Consider the following 20,323-nt stretch of genomic DNA (forward strand, 5'->3'; position numbering starts at 1 on the left):
AGTTCATCAATCATTTTGTCTGTGAGCCTGCCTTTTGCAGTTTTACCATCAGAAAGTTTCTTGTCTCTCAAACTTTGTTTCAAGTTCCTCAACCTGGTGCCCATCCTCTTCTGGACATGAGCAACACATTCCAGTCTTGTGATAATCTTCTCAACATAAGGCTGAGCGGCTGCTATACTGTTATATGCATTTCAGTCTCTATCACCTAAGAACTTAGTGTAACACATTCCCCTTTCATTCGCAGATCGACTAAAAATTTCAATAGCTGCAGATGCCTCCATTCCACCGCTTGTTCCTTCTTAATTTCTGTCACAGATATGCCCTTCTTCATTCCCTGATTTACATTTATAACAATGTTTGGTTAAAATTTGGAATACCTTTCCAGTATCCACACTGGTCACTGTAGCAACAGAATTCTTAGAACTGTTGCCGCACTTCTGCCAAGTGCCATCAAAAGCTACTGGTATGTCAGTCATACCATCATTTATTTCAACCGCATCGTTTGCAGCACCCTTCATTGACTCACATGCAACAGATTCGACAGCAGCTCCAATAAATCCTGCATACTTGTCGATTTTATAAGGTGGGCATCGCATATTAATCACGGCACACATTGTTTCTGCTGCAGTGAGTCCTTTGCCAATAGCTCTCAATCCATAAAACCACCTAACATTTACTTCTAAATCATTATCTTTACACTTATCAGAATTCCAAAATGAATGAGTATATTTACAACTGGCACAATTAATGATAAGTTTCCTGGTTAGCCATGTGACACATCACTGTCTTCATGTAAACTAACTGGCCTTCCATATATTTTACAACTCACACATTCACCTATACACCCTTGTTATGATGTGTAAATCTGTCAGAATATAACCTAACCTACCATTTACATCACTTTCGTTTTGAGAAAACTGTGTATCACAACGTCTTATTTTAATCTTCGAAGTACTAATGGGTGTTTCTCTAGATACTGACGAGTTTGCCTGTATTTCATTGTCTGTAACTTCAGATGCCACATGTTGAACACAATGTTTCCCTTTATTCGAAAATCTATTATCATGAAACCCATGCTTCTTAAAAACACTTGGTTTTGGCGTCATACTTCACTTTTTGAGAGATTTGTTAATCTATTCGTCACTTTTCCTCAGAAAAACGTTAGCACGTCGGTATACAGCGCGCGTTTATGCCATGAAACGATAATGATACTATATTTGACAATTCTACCAATACAAACACGTAATTTAACCTCGTAATTTAACCTTTATAACACAGCAATCCACAGCCTTCTGTATATAAAATTACCGATTTTGTTAGATCTTGAAATAATGCACGTAAAAGTTTTAACAATTTCAACCGGTCTAGATTATACTTAAAAAAAATAATAAAATTCTTCCCATGTTAGGTTATAAGTGATATATATATATAATTTTATTCGGAAAATTGCAAATTTTATAATGAGATAAAAATCTGAAAATGTGGAAAAATTCCCGTTCTAACTCCCCTTAACGGCATCAACTGAAGAGACAGTACCCACACAAAATATCTAAGTCCCTCAGTTTCTAATACTTCTTGTATTTAACCGGGATGGTTGATACGAGATTAGTATATCTGACGGAAAAAATCGGGTTACACTGAAAACAACTTGACATCTGAGATAATCTGTGTTCTCTATGACGTCATTTACATTTATGATCGGGAATATCTTGTTTCGCTGAGTATGAGTCGGCTGAAAACATGTAACTTAGTATATTGGAAGACCTCTACAGTGCAGAATTTTACGTGGTTATCTTACTTGTAATTTCCATTGGCATCGTTGGCGAGGATCTCGACGCGGCTGCCGTACTGGTAGACGCAGCCATTTGGGTGGATCAGTGCTGAAGATGACCCGCTGCTGCTCAGTGCCAAGAATATGTTGTTCTGAAAGCAATGGTTCACTAATAGAGCTATCCCTATATTACTAAGTCTGAACGAGCATCACAACATTGGTAGATATCAAAAGGTAAAGGAGAAAACGATATTGATCGATATAGAAATAGCAGTTATATTATTCTGTTTGCATGAAAGTAAAATTTATTTTCAAATGCTTGATTAGTTACAATAAGACGAATTTCATTAAGATATAAAGAGACTATGCGCAATAAAAAATACAGTAATTGTAATGAATAATTTTTGCAGTGGTCTCCGATCAGGACTTTCCGTCATCACTCATTTAACGCAGCTGCTGTCAACGAAAGGTATTATTTCTGCTTGTTCATTAAAATATAGCGAGAGGTCATTTTCATACGATTTAGTATTACAAGGTAACAACGTATTTCCAACAGGACAGGTGGATTCTGTACTTCTCGTTACCAGGTTTTACTCACTTTTTTCGATCTGACACGTCTTTTTGTGTTGAACGCCTTTCAAGAAAAAATATGGTTCAATTCCTCCACTTCTATTGGCCTTTGTTTTTTGAAATAAAAAGACGAACAAGATCTTTCCTGCTCTCAGATGAAAGTTGAATAATCCAGTATTCGTGATTAGCCTGAGTATCGTCACTGAACATGGCATATATTCGTAGCTTCGCAACCCTCTTGGCCGCTCTGCTCCTAGCCTACAGTTCTTTGTGGCATGTTGTAATACAAAATCCAGTTAAGTATCTTCTCCTACATTAAAAAATCCCAAAAAACATAAGGACTTCTTTCAGTTGTCATCCATAGCTTGCATAAACGACATTCTAGGTGAGTCAATTGATGCCATTCTGCCGCAAGTAAATAAGTTATTTTTAAATTTTACTTAACAGCTCATCCCAAATTTCAGCCAACCCGCATCGTTTCAGTAATTTATTACCACGTGTAACAATGCTGAGCCTGATTTTCGTTTTATGTAGTATTTTATTAATTTCTAACAAGGACTTATCGTACAAGAGAACTGTATCGCTTCTTAGACCTTTTTTTTAAAAAAAATCTGAGTTTTGAATCAGTTTTACATTAAAACAAAAGAAGTTATTTCTTCTTTTTTCCTCACGGATCAAGTATGACTAAACTCGTTAGATTTACCTATTTAAATGCATCTGCATCTTTCGGCCTCGAACGAGATATGTTAAAGTTTGTGATTTTTTACGAATAATGATTCTGGATACACTGTCTACCAATGAGCAGAGCTAGATAGACTCGCTAACGTAACATTGCAGTAAGCAATGCTAGCATCGCACCAAGTCTACAGTACACCACAGTTGCATAAAAGTTGTAGTAAAGATGGTGCTAAACTCATGCTAAAAGATAACTAGTAATGAACAGTTTAGGCCATTTTAAGTAACGAAAGTAATTCATCACTTCGAATGTTTGTTTACAATTCAAGAAGATCAAGTTTAATACTAAACTGATTGGAATCGAAAAGAGTAGCAAATTATGGCAGCGAGTAAGAAAGTAACGAAATAGAAAGCAACCAGTCGCATAAAAGAAATTTCTTTCATCGGTTTCGTTCCCTTCGTGCCCTTCTTCAGAAGGTTACACCTGTTATTTGCTAGAGTCAACAATAAGATCCATACAACAAAATGCCATGGTCCTAAAAATACACAGAAGCAATAAGCAATCATTCGAGTCCATCCCAATTTTCACAGCAGTCACTGCTGAGAATCAGATGCGGTGATTCAAAATATAGACGCAACGAAGTTTAAGAATGGCGGGCACCACCTGGGCTCGACAATCATGTTGCTAAGACGGTATGGAAGCGATCTTTTGGGCTGTTTAGTAAATAAGAGTCGGTTGCACGTAATTTAAGCATCACAAGGGTTCTGCTTAACGCAATTATAATCTCTGAAAGCTCAGCTTGATGGAGATCTGAGAATGAAACCGTAATAAAAAGGCTGGATTTTTTTCTTTCTTCAAATGAAAATGTTTAATGTCATAGGTGAATGCAGGGGAGCAAGATTTGCGTCTGACTGTGAAAATCACTAAGGTGATCGACATGTCTTTAGTTGTCCCTTGTTGTGTGGAAAGTACAGACAAGAAACATATTAAAGAAGCATGATCTGTACCACATGACAGAAAGAAAGAGCGAGGTGTGCTATGGTTAGAGCACAGGGCCCGCATTTAAGGAGAACAAGAGTGGTATAACAGGACTGGTTTTGGCTCATATAACACTCCAACAATAGTCAAGAAAAGGTCGAACCCACTGCTCACGATGTCACATCACATCCTGTTACGTCGACGTCATGAAGCTCTCAGCCAATCACAATGCATCATTTGCTCGAAAGTATCCCAACGATCTGATGATGCGCTTTTGCTCGCTACTCGAAGTATGTGGTCTGTTGTGAGAGGACCAGAGTGTGGGCATTTGTTATAACTGACAAATTAATTGTATTATTATACCGATCAGCAAATTTCATCTTTCTCCGCGCCAGCAGTGTTTAGTCACCACCCGCACGCAGAATAAGAAAGCATTTAAGTATTCTCATAATTAATTGGCGTTTTTAGCTGATTTGTTGCAATTTTACAGATTTTTTTCTAAATAATGACATCTCTGTCCTATATATGATGTTAGCCAAGTACAGAAAGGCCTAATTTAACAGCAAGTACACACTTGCAAAATCTTTAAACGTTAAAGAAAAACCACAGTGCAAGACACAAACAAATAAACTTTTACTACGTCTTACCTGTAGTAGTAGTGTGTGTGTTAAAGCCAGCACACTCTCATATTGTGAAATAATGACATCATAGTATATTTCACAAAACCTCGATAAATATTAACCGAGTGTTTAACATAAGACATTATTGTGTGGCATTATAGCAAAATTCTGTAAGCAGTGATGTTCTGCTGAATTCGAAGATAGTCAGTCAGCACTGCTCACGATGTCACATCACATCCTGTTACGTCGACGTCATGAAGCTCTCAGCCAATCACAATGCATCATTTGCTCGAAAGTATCCCAACGATCTGATGATGCGCTTTTGCTCGCTACTCGAAGTATGTGGTCTGTTGTGAGAGGACCAGAGTGTGGGCATTTGTTATAACTGACAAATTAATTGTATTATTATACCGATCAGCAAATTTCATCTTTCTCCGCGCCAGCAGTGTTTAGTCACCACCCGCACGCAGAATAAGAAAGCATTTAAGTATTCTCATAATTAATTGGCGTTTTTAGCTGATTTGTTGCAATTTTACAGATTTTTTTCTAAATAATGACATCTCTGTCCTATATATGATGTTAGCCAAGTACAGAAAGGCCTAATTTAACAGCAAGTACACACTTGCAAAATCTTTAAACGTTAAAGAAAAACCACAGTGCAAGACACAAACAAATAAACTTTTACTACGTCTTACCTGTAGTAGTAGTGTGTGTGTTAAAGCCAGCACACTCTCATATTGTGAAATAATGACATCATAGTATATTTCACAAAACCTCGATAAATATTAACCGAGTGTTTAACATAAGACATTATTGTGTGGCATTATAGCAAAATTCTGTAAGCAGTGATGTTCTGCTGAATTCGAAGATAGTCAGTCAGCACGCACATAAATACAGTATGAGTAAGAAATAGCACAATGCTACAAATACGTTTCTACAGAGATGAATAGTACCATCTAGAGAGGGGTGATGCTGCTCGCAACCAAACAAATCTCGCAGCTAACACTACGCTAGCGCATCAAAATGGTAGAGAACTTTGCATTATTTAAACAATGTCTGTGTAATAGTTTTCAATGCGACTGACCTGGCTGCTGGCAGAAAAGGCACTGCTACTAAATCAAACATCAAGTGAGCGGCATCCACCCCACGTTAATAACAACAAAACTGTCTTATCCCACTTGCGCCTATGCATATGCCGCAGAAATCACTGGACACCTTTGCAGTTAAGCATTGCTAGCAAAACAAGCACCAAGCACTTCCCTCCCCCCCCCCCCCCCCCGCACACACACACACACACACTTTCTCTCGGAGACAATAAGAAACAAACTACCCCTCCTCCCCAACCATCCCCCCTTTATTACTAGAGCTCACACATGGACGACGTAATCTTTAGTAAGCCAGCACACCCAAGCAGAATAAAAAAACCGTGTAATTACAATTGCCACACGACAACACACACGTAAATGCAGACCACAACAATTAACACATAAACTAACTCCAACTTCTGGGCAATACATGCACATTAGCTCCCAGGAATTTCCGGAAAAACGTCTTACACATAAGTGATAAATGTAGAATCCCTGTCATTGGATAGGTATGCTAGGGAAACATACTTCCTTAAACACAAACTAAAATATTGTATGTGTAATTCTCTTTGTGCCAGGTACAACCTACCACATAGATGGCTGTGCCGTCATCGCTTGAGATACAGACGATACCGTCCACCCACACGAGAGTCTCTGGCATGCAGAAGCCCCAGCAGATGCTGCCCAGACACAGCCAAAGCTCCATAGTCGGTCTACCTCAACTTGCAAATCGCGGAAGTGGGGTTTATGTGAGGTAGGTAAGAGTCAAGCATTCCACAGACAACATGAAGAGCACACCTGCGTCCTGCAAATAACACACACAGTGCATTTTAAAGGACAGCGCCCGGCAGCACTGCCCACGCATGGAAGTAGAGAGGCTTGCACCGTTTCCAAAGCAGACACCAAACGTAGTATACAGCCAACCTTAAAAACGTTCTACAAATAATTTTAGTACACAGCTCATGTCTGTTGTTGAGTTCGTCTGTGAGTTGCTGGATTTCACCATGGAGTGTTATTAAGCAAATGGATTATTTAATAACAAACACTTTCCTACTGATATTAGTTACAATTTAATCATACAGTTTAAAGTGTTTGACTTCCTCCTCGTTCTCATGTATCATTGGACACTTTCTACAACACTGTCACTGAAGGAGAGGCACAACCCGGCTAATATCAGAGTCAAGCTCAGTGCCTGATACTTCTGACAGAAGTAGTCTGTTGATAAGACATTACTGAATTTTTACTGCTGAGAGAAGTAGTCTGTTGATAAGACATTACTGAATTTTTGTTTCACTGTCTTGTAAGGTGGTAAATGTAACTGTTCATGTGTGTTTTGTCATAGCAATCCAATTGTAAACTCCTGGCCCAGTTACACTATGTGCTGTGACATGGATACCCCAAGGGTGAAGTGCTGGAGTGGACTCAGCAGCAAGAAGCAACGTGCATATGTTTTTGTATGCATAGTGTTACTCTACACACCAAAAGACAAACTGAGGGAAAAAAATTCCTTGATGTATGTTTATTACACTATCAGTTCGGATGACTATAAAATTTGAGATGACACTCCCAGGTGAACAGTACATGCCAAACCTCGACAATTGTGTTGAAGAATGAGGTAATGCTAACGTTGGTATAATTACCCTGCATGGAGAGTCATCTTAATGTGTGGATGACTCTTATATCGTTTTAAGTAGAATTAAGACGAATATTTTGACAAAATAATATGCACACTCTAGACTATGGCCCTCAGTTCTTACCTAATACATACTTATATATTCTTTGTAGTAAACATCTCAGAATACTTTTTTTACGTGTACACCAGCATTACGAATTTGTATATTCTATTTTCATATTAAATAATAGACAGATAGACAATTGTTTGCGCTAGATCCTTACCTGTCAAACATATCTCAGTTGTATGCAATAACTGCTTTACGAACATTGGTGTGGTGCAGACTGAGTATAAAACGTATTTCTTCAGTTCATTAATAATAATGACAATAATAACATTAATATCGCACTTATGGATAATACATGTATTGCCTACTCGAGGCTGTTACAGTACTTTGTTAGAAAACTCATTTTAATTTTGATCAGTTCCAATTCGTGGCAACAATATAGTAGCTTATTTTAAAACGCAATAATATGTGACTGTAAAATGTTAAACATTAAAACCAAAGGACGATGACAAACGCTCACAGTCTGTCAGATAACGCTGCCAAGCATCTCTGACGATTCAGCAGCTACATCCATAACCAATCTCGCAGCGACAATTTAACATATGCAGTGTCCATGTTGTCTGTCTCTCCAACCTGTATTTATTCTCATTAGTTGTTAATCTAAGTTATGTAGATAACTGTATGCCACCAGTTGGGCTTGGAGCATTTTTAGCCTGTATCAGCGAACTTCTCCTCGTGATTTCATCTGCAGTGAGAGTATCAATATGTGTTTCATGTGTATCGATTTTCTCTTACAGAATTATTCCACCTTACAGTGTACCCAAATACTTTTTTATGAACTGAATTACATATGACTTGAAGCTTGTATGTGTTGAGAGAGCATACCAGATAAAGGCTATCTTGCAAATCACACTCCACCATATTAAAACGACAAAAGATGAAAGGACTTATAGTATGTCAGCAACTTTTTCACACTATATTCCTACGAATAGAACTACCAGTTTACGAAAGGAATGGATGCGAACCAGTTTACACCATACTAGAATTTTATATCTGTGAACGTGATGTAAATACTGCTAGGTAATTTGAAAAATTTGTAGCACACGTTATGTGTAATAATTGAATCACAAGTTTTAAGGTTCTCATGTTGTCTTATAGCCTTGTGTAATGTGAATTCGGAACAATATACTGCTTTCTCAATTACTCAGGACTAGTGGGAACATGACAATTTCGTCTTGTCGCCGTGTCTGTAGAACACACTGTCGTTTCACCATTATAGAACATGTATTTGCTTGTGTGGTGTCATCCCCTCGACTATATACAGTGCTAATAACCGAAAAATTGTACCACATATATTGTGGAAATGGAATGTGCTATGGATATGCAGATGTGGGATGTGTGGTTTTGACAGAATTGATTGGTGATCAGGAGCTCGTATTGTTAGTCAATCAACAGATTGAATAAGACTTAGAATGTGAATTTTTTAGGAAACATTCACTTTTTTTAAATGGAACACTGCCTATTGACATTAACAAATTAGAAGTGAGGAAATTAAAATGTCAGTGGCGTTTGTCACACTAGCCTAATGCGAATCGTTTACGAGATATTGCATTGTGCAAATTTTCCACACAGAGACTGTTTGTGCCTTTTAACGTGTGTTGTTGCTAGGTATAATGTTGTTATGTTTTCTTACGGTGTGCTTCTGTGTTCCTTGAGTGCACTAAAACTTGTTACTAAGTGTGTGACAGTCCAAGCAGTAGGTGGTGAGTGGACAATGGGTTTTAGCAATGCAGCAAAAAGTAACGTGTTCATGATGTATGGAGAGTGTAGGATGAATGCAGTTCGTTCTTTTACAGTGTATGCAGTAAGATATCCCAATAGACATCAACTGTCCCGGTAGTTATCTATCAACCACTTCAATCAATTACTTGACAGTGGTAGTGTCACACCTAGACAATGTAACAGAAAGAAACAAGTGACGACAGAAGAGGAGGAAATTAATTGTTTGCTGCTGTTGCAGTTGATCAGCATGTTAGTTCTCGCACAATCGCATCAGGAAGAGGGATCAGTAAGGCAAGTGTCCTATGCACTCTCCATCGACATAGGCTCCATCCTATCACATTTCTCTCCATCAAGAGCTACATGGGAACTGTTATGAGAATCGTGAGAACTTCCACACATTGGCATTAAGACAGGATACTCCAGATGTATCATAACTTGTTTAGTGACGAAGCCACAGTTACCAATCATTGCCATGTAAACCGCTGAAACATGCGCTTCTGGTCTGTTGACATTCCCTGTTAGCTTCGTGAAGTGGAATGTCAGCGTCCATGGAGTGTAAACATGTGGTGTGGGATAGTGAACTGTCAGCTCATATGTCCATTTTTCATAGACTGAAAACTGAATGTGCACAAGTGTCGCAGCCTCCTCACAAACCATCTTCCTCGGGCGCTGGAAGACTTTCCTTTGCTGACTAGGAGGAACATGTGGTACCAACATGAGAGCTGTCCAGCCCGTTGTACACGAAATATTACAGCATGTCTTCACGAATTATTTCCAAATGATTGGACTCCACACAGAGAACCAGTATCTTCGCAGGCACATCCCCCGGATTTGATACCTGTGGACTTTTTTCTGTGGGGAAAGCTGTCTACAAGGACATACCAACTACACCCAATGATATACAACGACGTATTACTGCGAACTGCTCGGGCAACTTCTCTGGAAAGCTAGCACACGTGCAGCAGTTGTTCCATACTAGACTGGAAGCGTGTATTGCCGGTGCCAGTGGTCATTTTGAACACAAACTGTTATGGTCAAACTGTCTCGTTACTGGTCAGAATCTACAAACCTAGTCTACGCATGTGCGTTGTTCTTTAGTGTGTGCTACCATAGCTATACTGCAAACGATAGTGCAGGAACTTTTCAAAATACAATAAACAACTCGCACGAGAATCCTGCAACAATCACCACTGACATTCTAATTTATCCTCCTTTTAGTTTGTTAATGTCAACAGTCCTTATTCCTTTTAAAGAAGTGTATGTTTGCACAAAAAATCCACTTTATAAGTAGTATTACAGTCTGTTGATTGGCTAACAATATGAGCCGCTGACTATCAATCCATTCTGTCAAAACGAAACATCAGGAGCACTTTCTATTTTCGCAATATTTGTGGTGCAAATTTTAGGTGATTCCCCCTGTATAGTCTTCACATTGGAGACATACAGTCCCCATTCATCGGATATTCCGATTATTCCGTCTGTATACTGCTTTTTCATTCGTAAATGAATGTGTGACATTCTCTTTTATATTTATGATGGCGTACTGGAAAGTAATGCATCCGAATTATTTATTGTTCTCAATATGGGTTGAGGCGTTACACGTTAGGCGTATTATTTGGTCGACTTCCCCACTTTTCTGATGCAAGTTGCAACCGTATCAAGAGGACTCCGAATTATAACATGTAACGTTGTGATATTGAAAGTAATAATGTCACTGCATGAGAAACAGCACGCTGTAATCTCGTTTGTAACAACAGAAAACACGCCTTTCATTGAGATTCATAGACGAACAGAAGCTGTGTATCGAATTCAGTGATGTGCAATGTTGGGTTATTCATCCTTGTAACGAATGGAATGATAGTGCTCACCTCAACGTGTGTGGACGACCACGTATGGAAACAGATGCAGCTCATCAGAATCGAACTAAGGAACTCATCAGAGAAAATCGTCAGATAACACAGACAAAGCTCACAGGTAAGTGTGGTATATCACGAGAAGGTGTTCACACCATCATTGCAGAAACGTGGTATAGAAAGCTGTGTGCACAGTGGGTGCCTCGAATGCTCACTCTTGACATGAAAAAGAGGAGATTTGATATGTCAACAGCTTCATTTGAGTTTTGAGCTTGAGCACTATGAATTCCTTAACAGCACTGTGACAGGTGGAGTAAGCGGAGTTAGCAATTTTCACACAAAAAATAGGAGAGAATCAATGGAATTCCGCTACAAAGAATTATGGACTCAAGACAGTTCAGACCATGCCATCAGCAGACAAAGTCAGGCTCATAGTGATCTGGATTGTTCAAGATATGGTACACTTGGAGTTCAAGCCTAAAGGCACTACCATAAACTCCGCAAAGTACTGCGAAACCATCAGAATACTCAATGTACAAACTCGAAGAGCTCTTCCAAACATGGAGCACCATCACTTTCACCATGACAATGGCATCTGCAACAATCTGACGACTTGAGATCACTGTCATCAATCGTCCTCCATAGAGTCTCAGAATGACCCCCCCCCCACCGATTTTCATCTGATTCCAAAATTTAAAGAACACTTTCGAGGACTTCAGTTTGATAGTGATAAAGTGGTGCAAGTAGACATGTGGTTGCTGCCCCGTCAACAAAGTCGAACATTGTAATATGATGGTATCAACAAACAGGTCTCTTGTTGGGAAAAACCTGTTCATCGCCAGAGTTATTATGCGGAGACATGAAGAATAAAGACATAGAATGTTAATAAAGTTTGTTTAATTGTCAACGCTTTAAGAGTTTTCACATAAAAAATTATGAAGCATCACTTTCTAGCAAGGCCTCAAATGCCACAAATTTCAACTACTCCCTGTTTATAAATAATAATATTTTTAAGTGGTCTGCAAGCTCTCTAAAGCTTCTGGACATAATCCACCAGCACAATGTCTGGAATAGTGTTTTGGGTGGGTCTATTTTGGTTATGTCTGGGGTAATGACTGAAGATGGATCCACTAGCATTATGCCCAGGACATTGTTCAGAATGGTTCCATCTGCATTATATCTGGGAGAGAGTCCAAAGATGAATCCACTCACGTTACGTCTGGCTAGCATCCACCTGTAGATCTATCCCACAGTAGGTAAGAGGTAGAGTTTGAAGGTGGATCCACCACCAATAAGTCTGGGGTAATGTCCTGAAGTGGATTAACCAGTGGTGGTCTGGAGGGATAGGAACCGGAGGCCTCCCACGAGAAATCGACATACAAAGTAGAGTAATTGAGTTATAACAGGATAAAGTCAATACCCCACTTTAGCACCAATCCATGCATGTATGTATTTTAGCATAGGTGTTATCTTTGACATTTGGAAGAAGTATAGTTTGTAGATCATCAGATTGGTTTGGCAATCTGTATCACAGTTGCGTGGTAAAAGTGGTAATTCATCATGTAATGTAAACAATAACAGCACATACCATATATATATGTGCACATTTACAAATATGAAAAAACTGAAGAACGGAAAAATCTAAAAAATATGGAAAATACACAGAAAAGGAAACAAAAAAATATAAAAAGATTAAATTTGACAAAGTCCTGATACAAACTACAAAGTGTACCAATCAAGAGAACTATTAAGACTCACAGCACCATCTGCGCCCAAAATGACTGAGAGACCTGCGCCAAAGATTGAGAAAGTGCACAGACCACTTGAAAAAATAGACACAAAAATAATACAGGCAGAGTAATCAGAATATGCTGTAGAGAATAGCTGTATCTCTTTGATGTAACGATTATATACAGAGGGCGGCACCACACATGCATATACATCTTCTGTAATGGCGGAAAGACAGTGCGTTCTGCAGACATGGTGTCAAGACTAAATTGACATATTCCCACTAGACCTGTGTGAGTGAGAAAGCAGTATATTATTCCCAATTGATATTACACTTGACTATAAGACAACATGAGATCCTTAAAACCTGTTATTGAAGTATTACACATAAGGTGTGCTACACATTTTTTCAAATAACCTAGCAGTATTTACATCACATTCCCATATATAAGATTCTCGTATGGTGTAAACTGGGTGGCATTGGAGTTTTAGAAGGTATGACTGCAAGATCATTGGACTGGAAGAATTGTCAACTTGATCTTTATCCAGAGTCTTTAGTTATTAATATGAATAACCGTCCTGAACAAAAAGCATATTCTGTTTCCAGACTTTACAATCATACTGCTATGGCAAAACACAATACGGTGTGTTTTGCTACACACATGAAGGGTTACAATTACCACCTTACAAGACAGTGAAACAAAAATTCAGTAACGTCTTATCAACAGACTACTTCTCTCAGCGGTATCAGTCACTGAACTGGACTCTGATATTAGTCAGTTTGGGCCTCTTCTTCAGTGACACTGTTGTAGAAAGTGTCCAATGATACATGAGAACCAGGAGGAAATCAAACACTATTATTATTATGATTAAATTGTAACGATTATCAGAAGGAATGTGTTTGTTATTAAATAATCCATTTGCTTAAGAACACTCTATGGTGAAATCCAGCTGCTCACAGACGAGCTCAGCAACATACAAGAGCTATGTAATAAAATTACTTGTAGAACGTATTTAATGTTGGCTGTATACTACGTTTGGTGTCTGCTTTGGAGAGCACACAAGCCTCTCTATTTCCATGTGTAGGCAATGCTGCTAGGTAGCTGTCTTTTAAAATGCACTGTGTGTGTTATTTGCAGGACGCAGGTGTGCTCTTCATGTTGTCTATGGAATGCTTGGCCATTACCTAGTTCACATAAACCTGTCTTCCGCGATTTACAAGTTGAGGCAGGTCGACTATGAAGTTTTGGCTGTATCTGGGCTGCATCTGGTGGGGATTCTGCATTGCCAGAGAGTCTTGTGTATGTCGATGTGTCGTCTGTGTCTCAAGCCAACTGTGTGGTAGGCTGTGCCTGGCACAAAGAGAATTACACATACATATTTTAGTTTGTGTCTAAGGAAGATGTTTCCCTAGCATACCTATCTAATGACAGGGATTCTACATTTATCACTTATGTGTAAGACGTTTTTCCGGCAATTCCTGGCATGTGTTAAAAACAGTTTAAAAGCTGAATAGTATAAAACACTGCACATAACGAAAAGACATGATATTAAAATATAAAAGTTCTGCGAATGTAATGCTAAAGGTTGTAAGGAAAACCAAGTAAGTTATAATGACCATCATATTGTGGTAAAAGTTTATGGAGATGAAACTGAACGTTGAGATTGAAGTCACAAAGGATTTCTGGTTGACAGAAACCAAGATTGGGGATGTGTGCAGTCATATAGAACGACGAGTAAGACAGGATTTTGTGGCTAAGACGCTTTCTTTCGTCAAATGCTTCTAATAGGCTCGGTTTTATTTCTTTGTTGGCTAAAAATTGGGTTGTACACCAACTGATTCTAGTTATGGCTCTTCATACAGAGAGGGTTTGAAGTTATGGCAAGCTCTTGCTCGTCTGTTGCTTGTGTAGAATGTTGTCAGACTTTTAAATCAGGGCTACAGCCATTGCTAGATGCAATGAATTTTATTGTGTCTTGTTCTTTGTAGAAATCCTGTTGTGATACTAGTATACGTGTAGGACGATGTTCTACGGAATAGAAGGCACCATGTCGCGTGTTATTGGATGTTACAAACAAGAAGATATTACACAGTTGGTTTTTGGTTTTCTGTAAATTTTGAAACAATAATTATTGAACTAATGTCTATGTTAAGACCCAAGAAGTTAATGAAACTGTCCGAAAGTTCCATGGTGACCTGTATCTTTTGTATCCTGAGTTAAAATTTGACAGGAATGTGTTGCATTGTTTGGTGATACCAGTCCACAGAGGCAGTACATAAAACAATATTTAATATTAACACTTAGAGGTTATTTGTTAATGAACAGCTTTTCCAAATGGTCAATGAAGATTTCTGGTAAAAGAAGACTGACTGGACGTCCCACTGCCAAGACATCCAACGCTCCCTTGGAGCTCTTTGCAAACAAGCATTGTATTGTAATTTTAAACAGACTTAAATGTGTGGCAATTAGCCTCTCATTCCTGTAATAGTGCTCGAATACGTAGGTATCAGACTTTTTTTCATAGTAATAATGCTATTATTGCTTTTTGAGAGCAAAATAAGTGATTATGGCCGATGTAGAGATGATGCATCTAAAATGCAGACTAGCAGTAGCAAGAAAAGCGTTTCTGAAAATGAGGAATATGTGAACATATGTAATAAATTTAAGAATTGAGAAGTCCTCTCTGATGGCGTTTGGCTGCAGTGTAGCCTCGTGTAGAAGTTAAACAGGGACACTAAACAGTTCAGACAAAAAGAGAATAGATGCTTTTGAAATACGGAGCTACTGAAGAATAGCGCAAATTAGGTGGGTAAGTCACGTTGCTAATGAGGAGATACTGAACAGAATTGGGGACAACAGAAACTTCTCGGACAGCTTGACTAAAATAATGCATCAGTTGATAGGACTAACTAGCTCACACACACCTCACTTTCTCCACACCCCATTGAACCCTGTTAACTCCGTCACATTCCCATTATCCTGCTCTTGCCCATCAATCCACAAGTCTACATAATGTTTGGGGTCAGGCAGCTTGGTCCCATGGCACCTATGTTTTCATTAAGTTACAGTCCATTTATTTTCCATGATAAATTAAGAAATGAACTGTCAGTGATTTACCGCCATGATATGTTTAAAGACATTACATCGTTTGTGATCTGTTCGCTTTCCTTGTATTTTATGTTAACCGGGGGTCCTAGAAACGACAGCGAGGCTCTGTCCCTGGAAGGGAACCAGCCTGCATTCATTGAGACAGATGGAAAACCGCCTAAAAACCATCCACAGACTGGCTGGCTCGCCAGACCTCGATACAAGTCCGCCAGGCGGATTCGTGCAGGGGACCAGGCGCTCCTTCCCAATCCGGAAAGCCATGCATTAGACCGCACGGATAACCGGGTGGGCTTTGCTTTTCTTATAGAACATTCCCTTGAAGAAATATTCATTAAAAGTGCACAGAACATTGAAAATTGCACTAACTACACGTGTTTCAATAGTAGAAGCATAGCAGTCTACAAAAAAAATTAAACCTTCCTTGGCAATAGTAGTGATCAGGAAAGACTGACTCCATTCTCATGAAGGAATTCAGTGAAATTGCAAGCTTCAACAACAGACGGATTCATATGTTTGCCAGTCAGTAGAATAGGTATGCACTACTACTGTGTAAGTAGCCTGCAGACAGAGCAATCATTAGTTAATTTTTTAGTTACGTAAAGTACACATGAAACCACTCCTAGCAAAGATTTTTCCAAGAGTTTTTTCCCTTGACCATAATCCAAAAGCCAGAAAGGTCCCTTTATTTCCTCTCTGTTGCATTCCCAATGGAGAAAAAGTCATATGCTTCCTCCTACAGACACACCAGTTTTGTCGTATGCCACAACCACACTTCGGAAACTCATTTAGAGAAGTACAATCAGTAACAGGAGGACAAATACAATTCGATTCGAATCCAAAAAGCATCAAAACTACTACAGTTAAAAGGAAGAATGTGGCACTACTGCTCAGCCTCACACACCTACAAAAGTCCACTACAAAAGTGCATGGAAAACCAGTGAAGCCGGTGGACCTGACCAAGTACAATATTACACACACACACACACACACACACACACACACGCACACACACACACACACACACACACACACACACACACACACACACACACAATGGTGAGTTCACTTCTGTATATACTTCATTATGAGCTTCAGTATTTCGTGGACTACACACTCAAAAAAAGATCACAACACCAAAAAAATAATTAAAGTAAAGATATTTCGTGAATACATTTATCTAGGTAACACATTTAAGTGATTAACAGTGCAATATCACATATTAATGTAGGTGCGACATAAGCCACAGCATATGTGAAATGTTGGCACACTAATGACCGTTCTAACAGCTACAATGTTGAATGTGAACATGCAAACGTGCTTTCGTTGTGTTGCATAGGTGCTGGATGTCAATTTGCGAAATGGAGTTCCCCATCTGTTTCACTTGGTCGCTCAGTACAGGGACGGTTAATGTTGTTTGTGGACGACAGTGAAATTGTCGTCTGACGATGTCCCATATGTGCTCGAATGGAGGTAGATCTGATGATCGAGCAGGCCAAGGTAATATATCAGCACTCTGTAGAGCATGTTTGCTTACAACAGCGGTAAGTGGACGAGCGTTATCCTGTTGGAAAAAAAACCACGGAATGCTGTTCGTGAATGGTAGTCAGCTGGTGGAATCACCACATTGACGTACATAACTGCAGTCAAGGTGCATGGGGTAACCACGAGAGTGCTCCTGCTCTCATACGAAATCGCACTCCAGACCATAACTCCACATGTAAGTCCTGCACATCTAGCACACAGGCAAGCTGGTTGCAGGCCCTCAACTGACCTCACCAACACATCATCACTGGCATCAAGGCAGAACCAGCTTTCATCAGAAAAGACAACAGACCTCGACCCTGCCCTATGGATCGGAGGAAATCCTCTCTGGCTTCCGGCGGCTATCTGATTTGGTGAAGACTGCCAGTCTCGCTAGCGGGATGAAAGCAGAGCTCACCATCTGCAGCATCGTCGACAGGACTGACTGCGGACCTTTGGTACAGAGCCGAGTGGAGGGTCTGAATCAGAGGCTGAGACGGTTCTGCGACCATGTGGGCTGCAGATTCCTCGACTTGCGCCATAGGGTGGTGGGGTTTCGGGTTCCGCTGGATAGGTCAGGAGTCCACTACACGCAACAAGCGGCTACACGGGTAGCAGGGGTTGTGTGGCGTGGGCTGGGCGGTTTTTTAGGTTAGATGGCCTTGGGCAAGTACAGAAAGGGCAACAGCCTCAACGGGTGCGGGGCAAAGTCAGGACATGCGGGGACCAAGCAGCAATCGGTATTGTAATTGTCAACTGTCGAAGCTGCGTTGGTAAAGTACCGGAACTTCAAGCGCTGATAGAAAGCACCGAAGCTGAAATCGTTATAGGTACAGAAAGTTGGCTTAAGCCAGAGATAAATTCTGCCGAAATTTTTACAAAGGTACAGACGGTGTTTAGAAAGGATAGATTGCATGCAACCGGTGGTGGAGTGTTCGTCGCTGTTAGTAGTAGTTTATCCTGTAGTGAAGTAGAAGTGGATAGTTCCTGTGAATTATTATGGGTGGAGGTTACACTCAACAACCGAACTAGGTTAATAATTGGCTCCTTTTACCGACCTCCCGACTCAGCAGCATTAGTGGCAGAACAACTGAGAGAAAATTTGGAATACATTTCACATAAATTTTCTCAGCATGTTATAGTCTTAGGTGGAGATTTCAATTTACCAGATATAGACTGGGACACTCAGATGTTTAGGACGGGTGGTAGGGACAGAGCATCGAGTGACATTATACTGAGTGCACTATCCGAAAATTACCTCGAGCAATTAAACAGAGAACCGACTCGTGGAGATAACATCTTGGACCTACTGATAACAAACAGACCCGAACTTTTCGACTCTGTATGTACAGAACAGGGAATCAGTGATCATAAGGCCGTTGCAGCATCCCTGAATATGGAAGTTAATAGGAATATAAAAAAAGAGAGGAAGGTTTATCTGTTTAGCGAGAGTAATAGAAGGCAGATTTCAGACTACCTAACAGATCAAATCGAAAATTTCTGTTCCGACACTGACAATGTTGAGTGTTTATGGAAAAAGTTCAAGGCAATCGTAAAATGCGTTTTAGACAGGTACGTGCCGAGTAAAACTGTGAGGGACGGGAAAAACCCACCGTGGTACAACAACAAAGTTAGGAAACTACTGCGAAAGCAAAGAGAGCTCCACTCCAAGTTTAAACGCAGCCAAAACCTCTCAGACAAACAGAAGCTAAACGATGTCAAAGTTAGCGTAAGGAGGGCTATGCGTGAAGCGTTCATTGAATTCGAAAGTAAAATTCTATGTACCGACTTGACAGAAAATCCTAGGAAGTTCTGGTCTTACGTTAAATCAGTAAGTGGCTCGAAACAGCATATCCAGACACTCCGGGATGATGATGGCATTGAAACAGAGGATGACACGCGTAAAGCTGAAATACTAAACACCTTTTCCCAAAGCTGTTTCACAGAGGAAGACCGCACTGCAGTTCCTTCTCTAAATCCTCGCACAAACGAAAAAATGGCTGACATCGAAATAAGTGTCCAAGGAATTGAAAAGCAACTGGAATCACTCAATAGAGGAAAGTCCACTGGACCTGACGGGATACCAGTTCGATTCTACACAGAGTACGCGAAAGAACTTGCCCCCCTTCTAACAGCCGTGTACCGCAAGTCTCTAGAGGAACGGAGGGTTCCAAATGATTGGAAAAGAGCACAGATAGTCCCAGTCTTCAAGAAGGGTCGTCGAGCAGATGCGCAAAACTATAGACCTATATCTCTGACGTCGATCTCTTGTAGAATTTTAGAACATGTTTTTTGCTCGCGTATCATGTCATTTCTGGAAACCCAGAATCTACTATGTAGGAATCAACATGGATTCCGGAAACAGCGATCGTGTGAGACCCAACTCGCCTTATTTGTTCATGAGACCCAGAAAATATTAGATACAGGCTCCCAGGTAGATGCTATTTTTCTTGACTTCCGGAAGGCGTTCGATACAGTTCCGCACTGTCGCCTGATAAACAAAGTAAGAGCCTACGGAATATCAGACCAGCTGTGTGGCTGGATTGAAGAGTTTTTAGCAAACAGAACACAGCATGTTGTTATCAATGGAGAGACGTCTACAGACGTTAAAGTAACCTCTGGCGTGCCACAGGGGAGTGTTATGGGACCATTGCTTTTCACAATATATATAAATGACTTAGTAGATAGTGTCCGAAGTTCCATGCGGCTTTTCGCGGATGATGCTGTAGTATACAGAGAAGTTGCAGCATTAGAAAATTGTAGCGAAATGCAGGAAGATCTACAGTGGATAGGCACTTGGTGCAGGGAGTGGCAACTGACCCTTAACATAGACAAATGTAATGTATTGCGAATACATAGAAAGAAGGATCCTTTATTGTATGATTATATGATAGCGGAACAAACACTGGTAGCAGTTACTTCTGTAAAATATCTGGGAGTATGCGTGCGG

General features: G+C 39.9%; 1 protein-coding gene across 1 annotated transcript in view; it reads right to left on the reverse strand.

Annotated features, from left to right (window-relative positions):
- LOC124775449 overlaps nucleotides 1-20,323 on the reverse strand; it is a 51,818-nt gene that overhangs the window by 15,951 nt on the left and 15,544 nt on the right. The window contains exon 2 of the mRNA XM_047250282.1: nucleotides 1,799-1,923. Within this exon, the coding sequence (XP_047106238.1) occupies nucleotides 1,799-1,923 (125 nt within the window). The remainder of the gene's footprint in view (nucleotides 1-1,798; nucleotides 1,924-20,323) is intronic.

The sequence above is a fragment of the Schistocerca piceifrons genome, chromosome 2, assembly GCF_021461385.2.
Source record: "Schistocerca piceifrons isolate TAMUIC-IGC-003096 chromosome 2, iqSchPice1.1, whole genome shotgun sequence".
Classification (NCBI taxonomy): Eukaryota; Metazoa; Arthropoda; class Insecta; order Orthoptera; family Acrididae; genus Schistocerca; species Schistocerca piceifrons.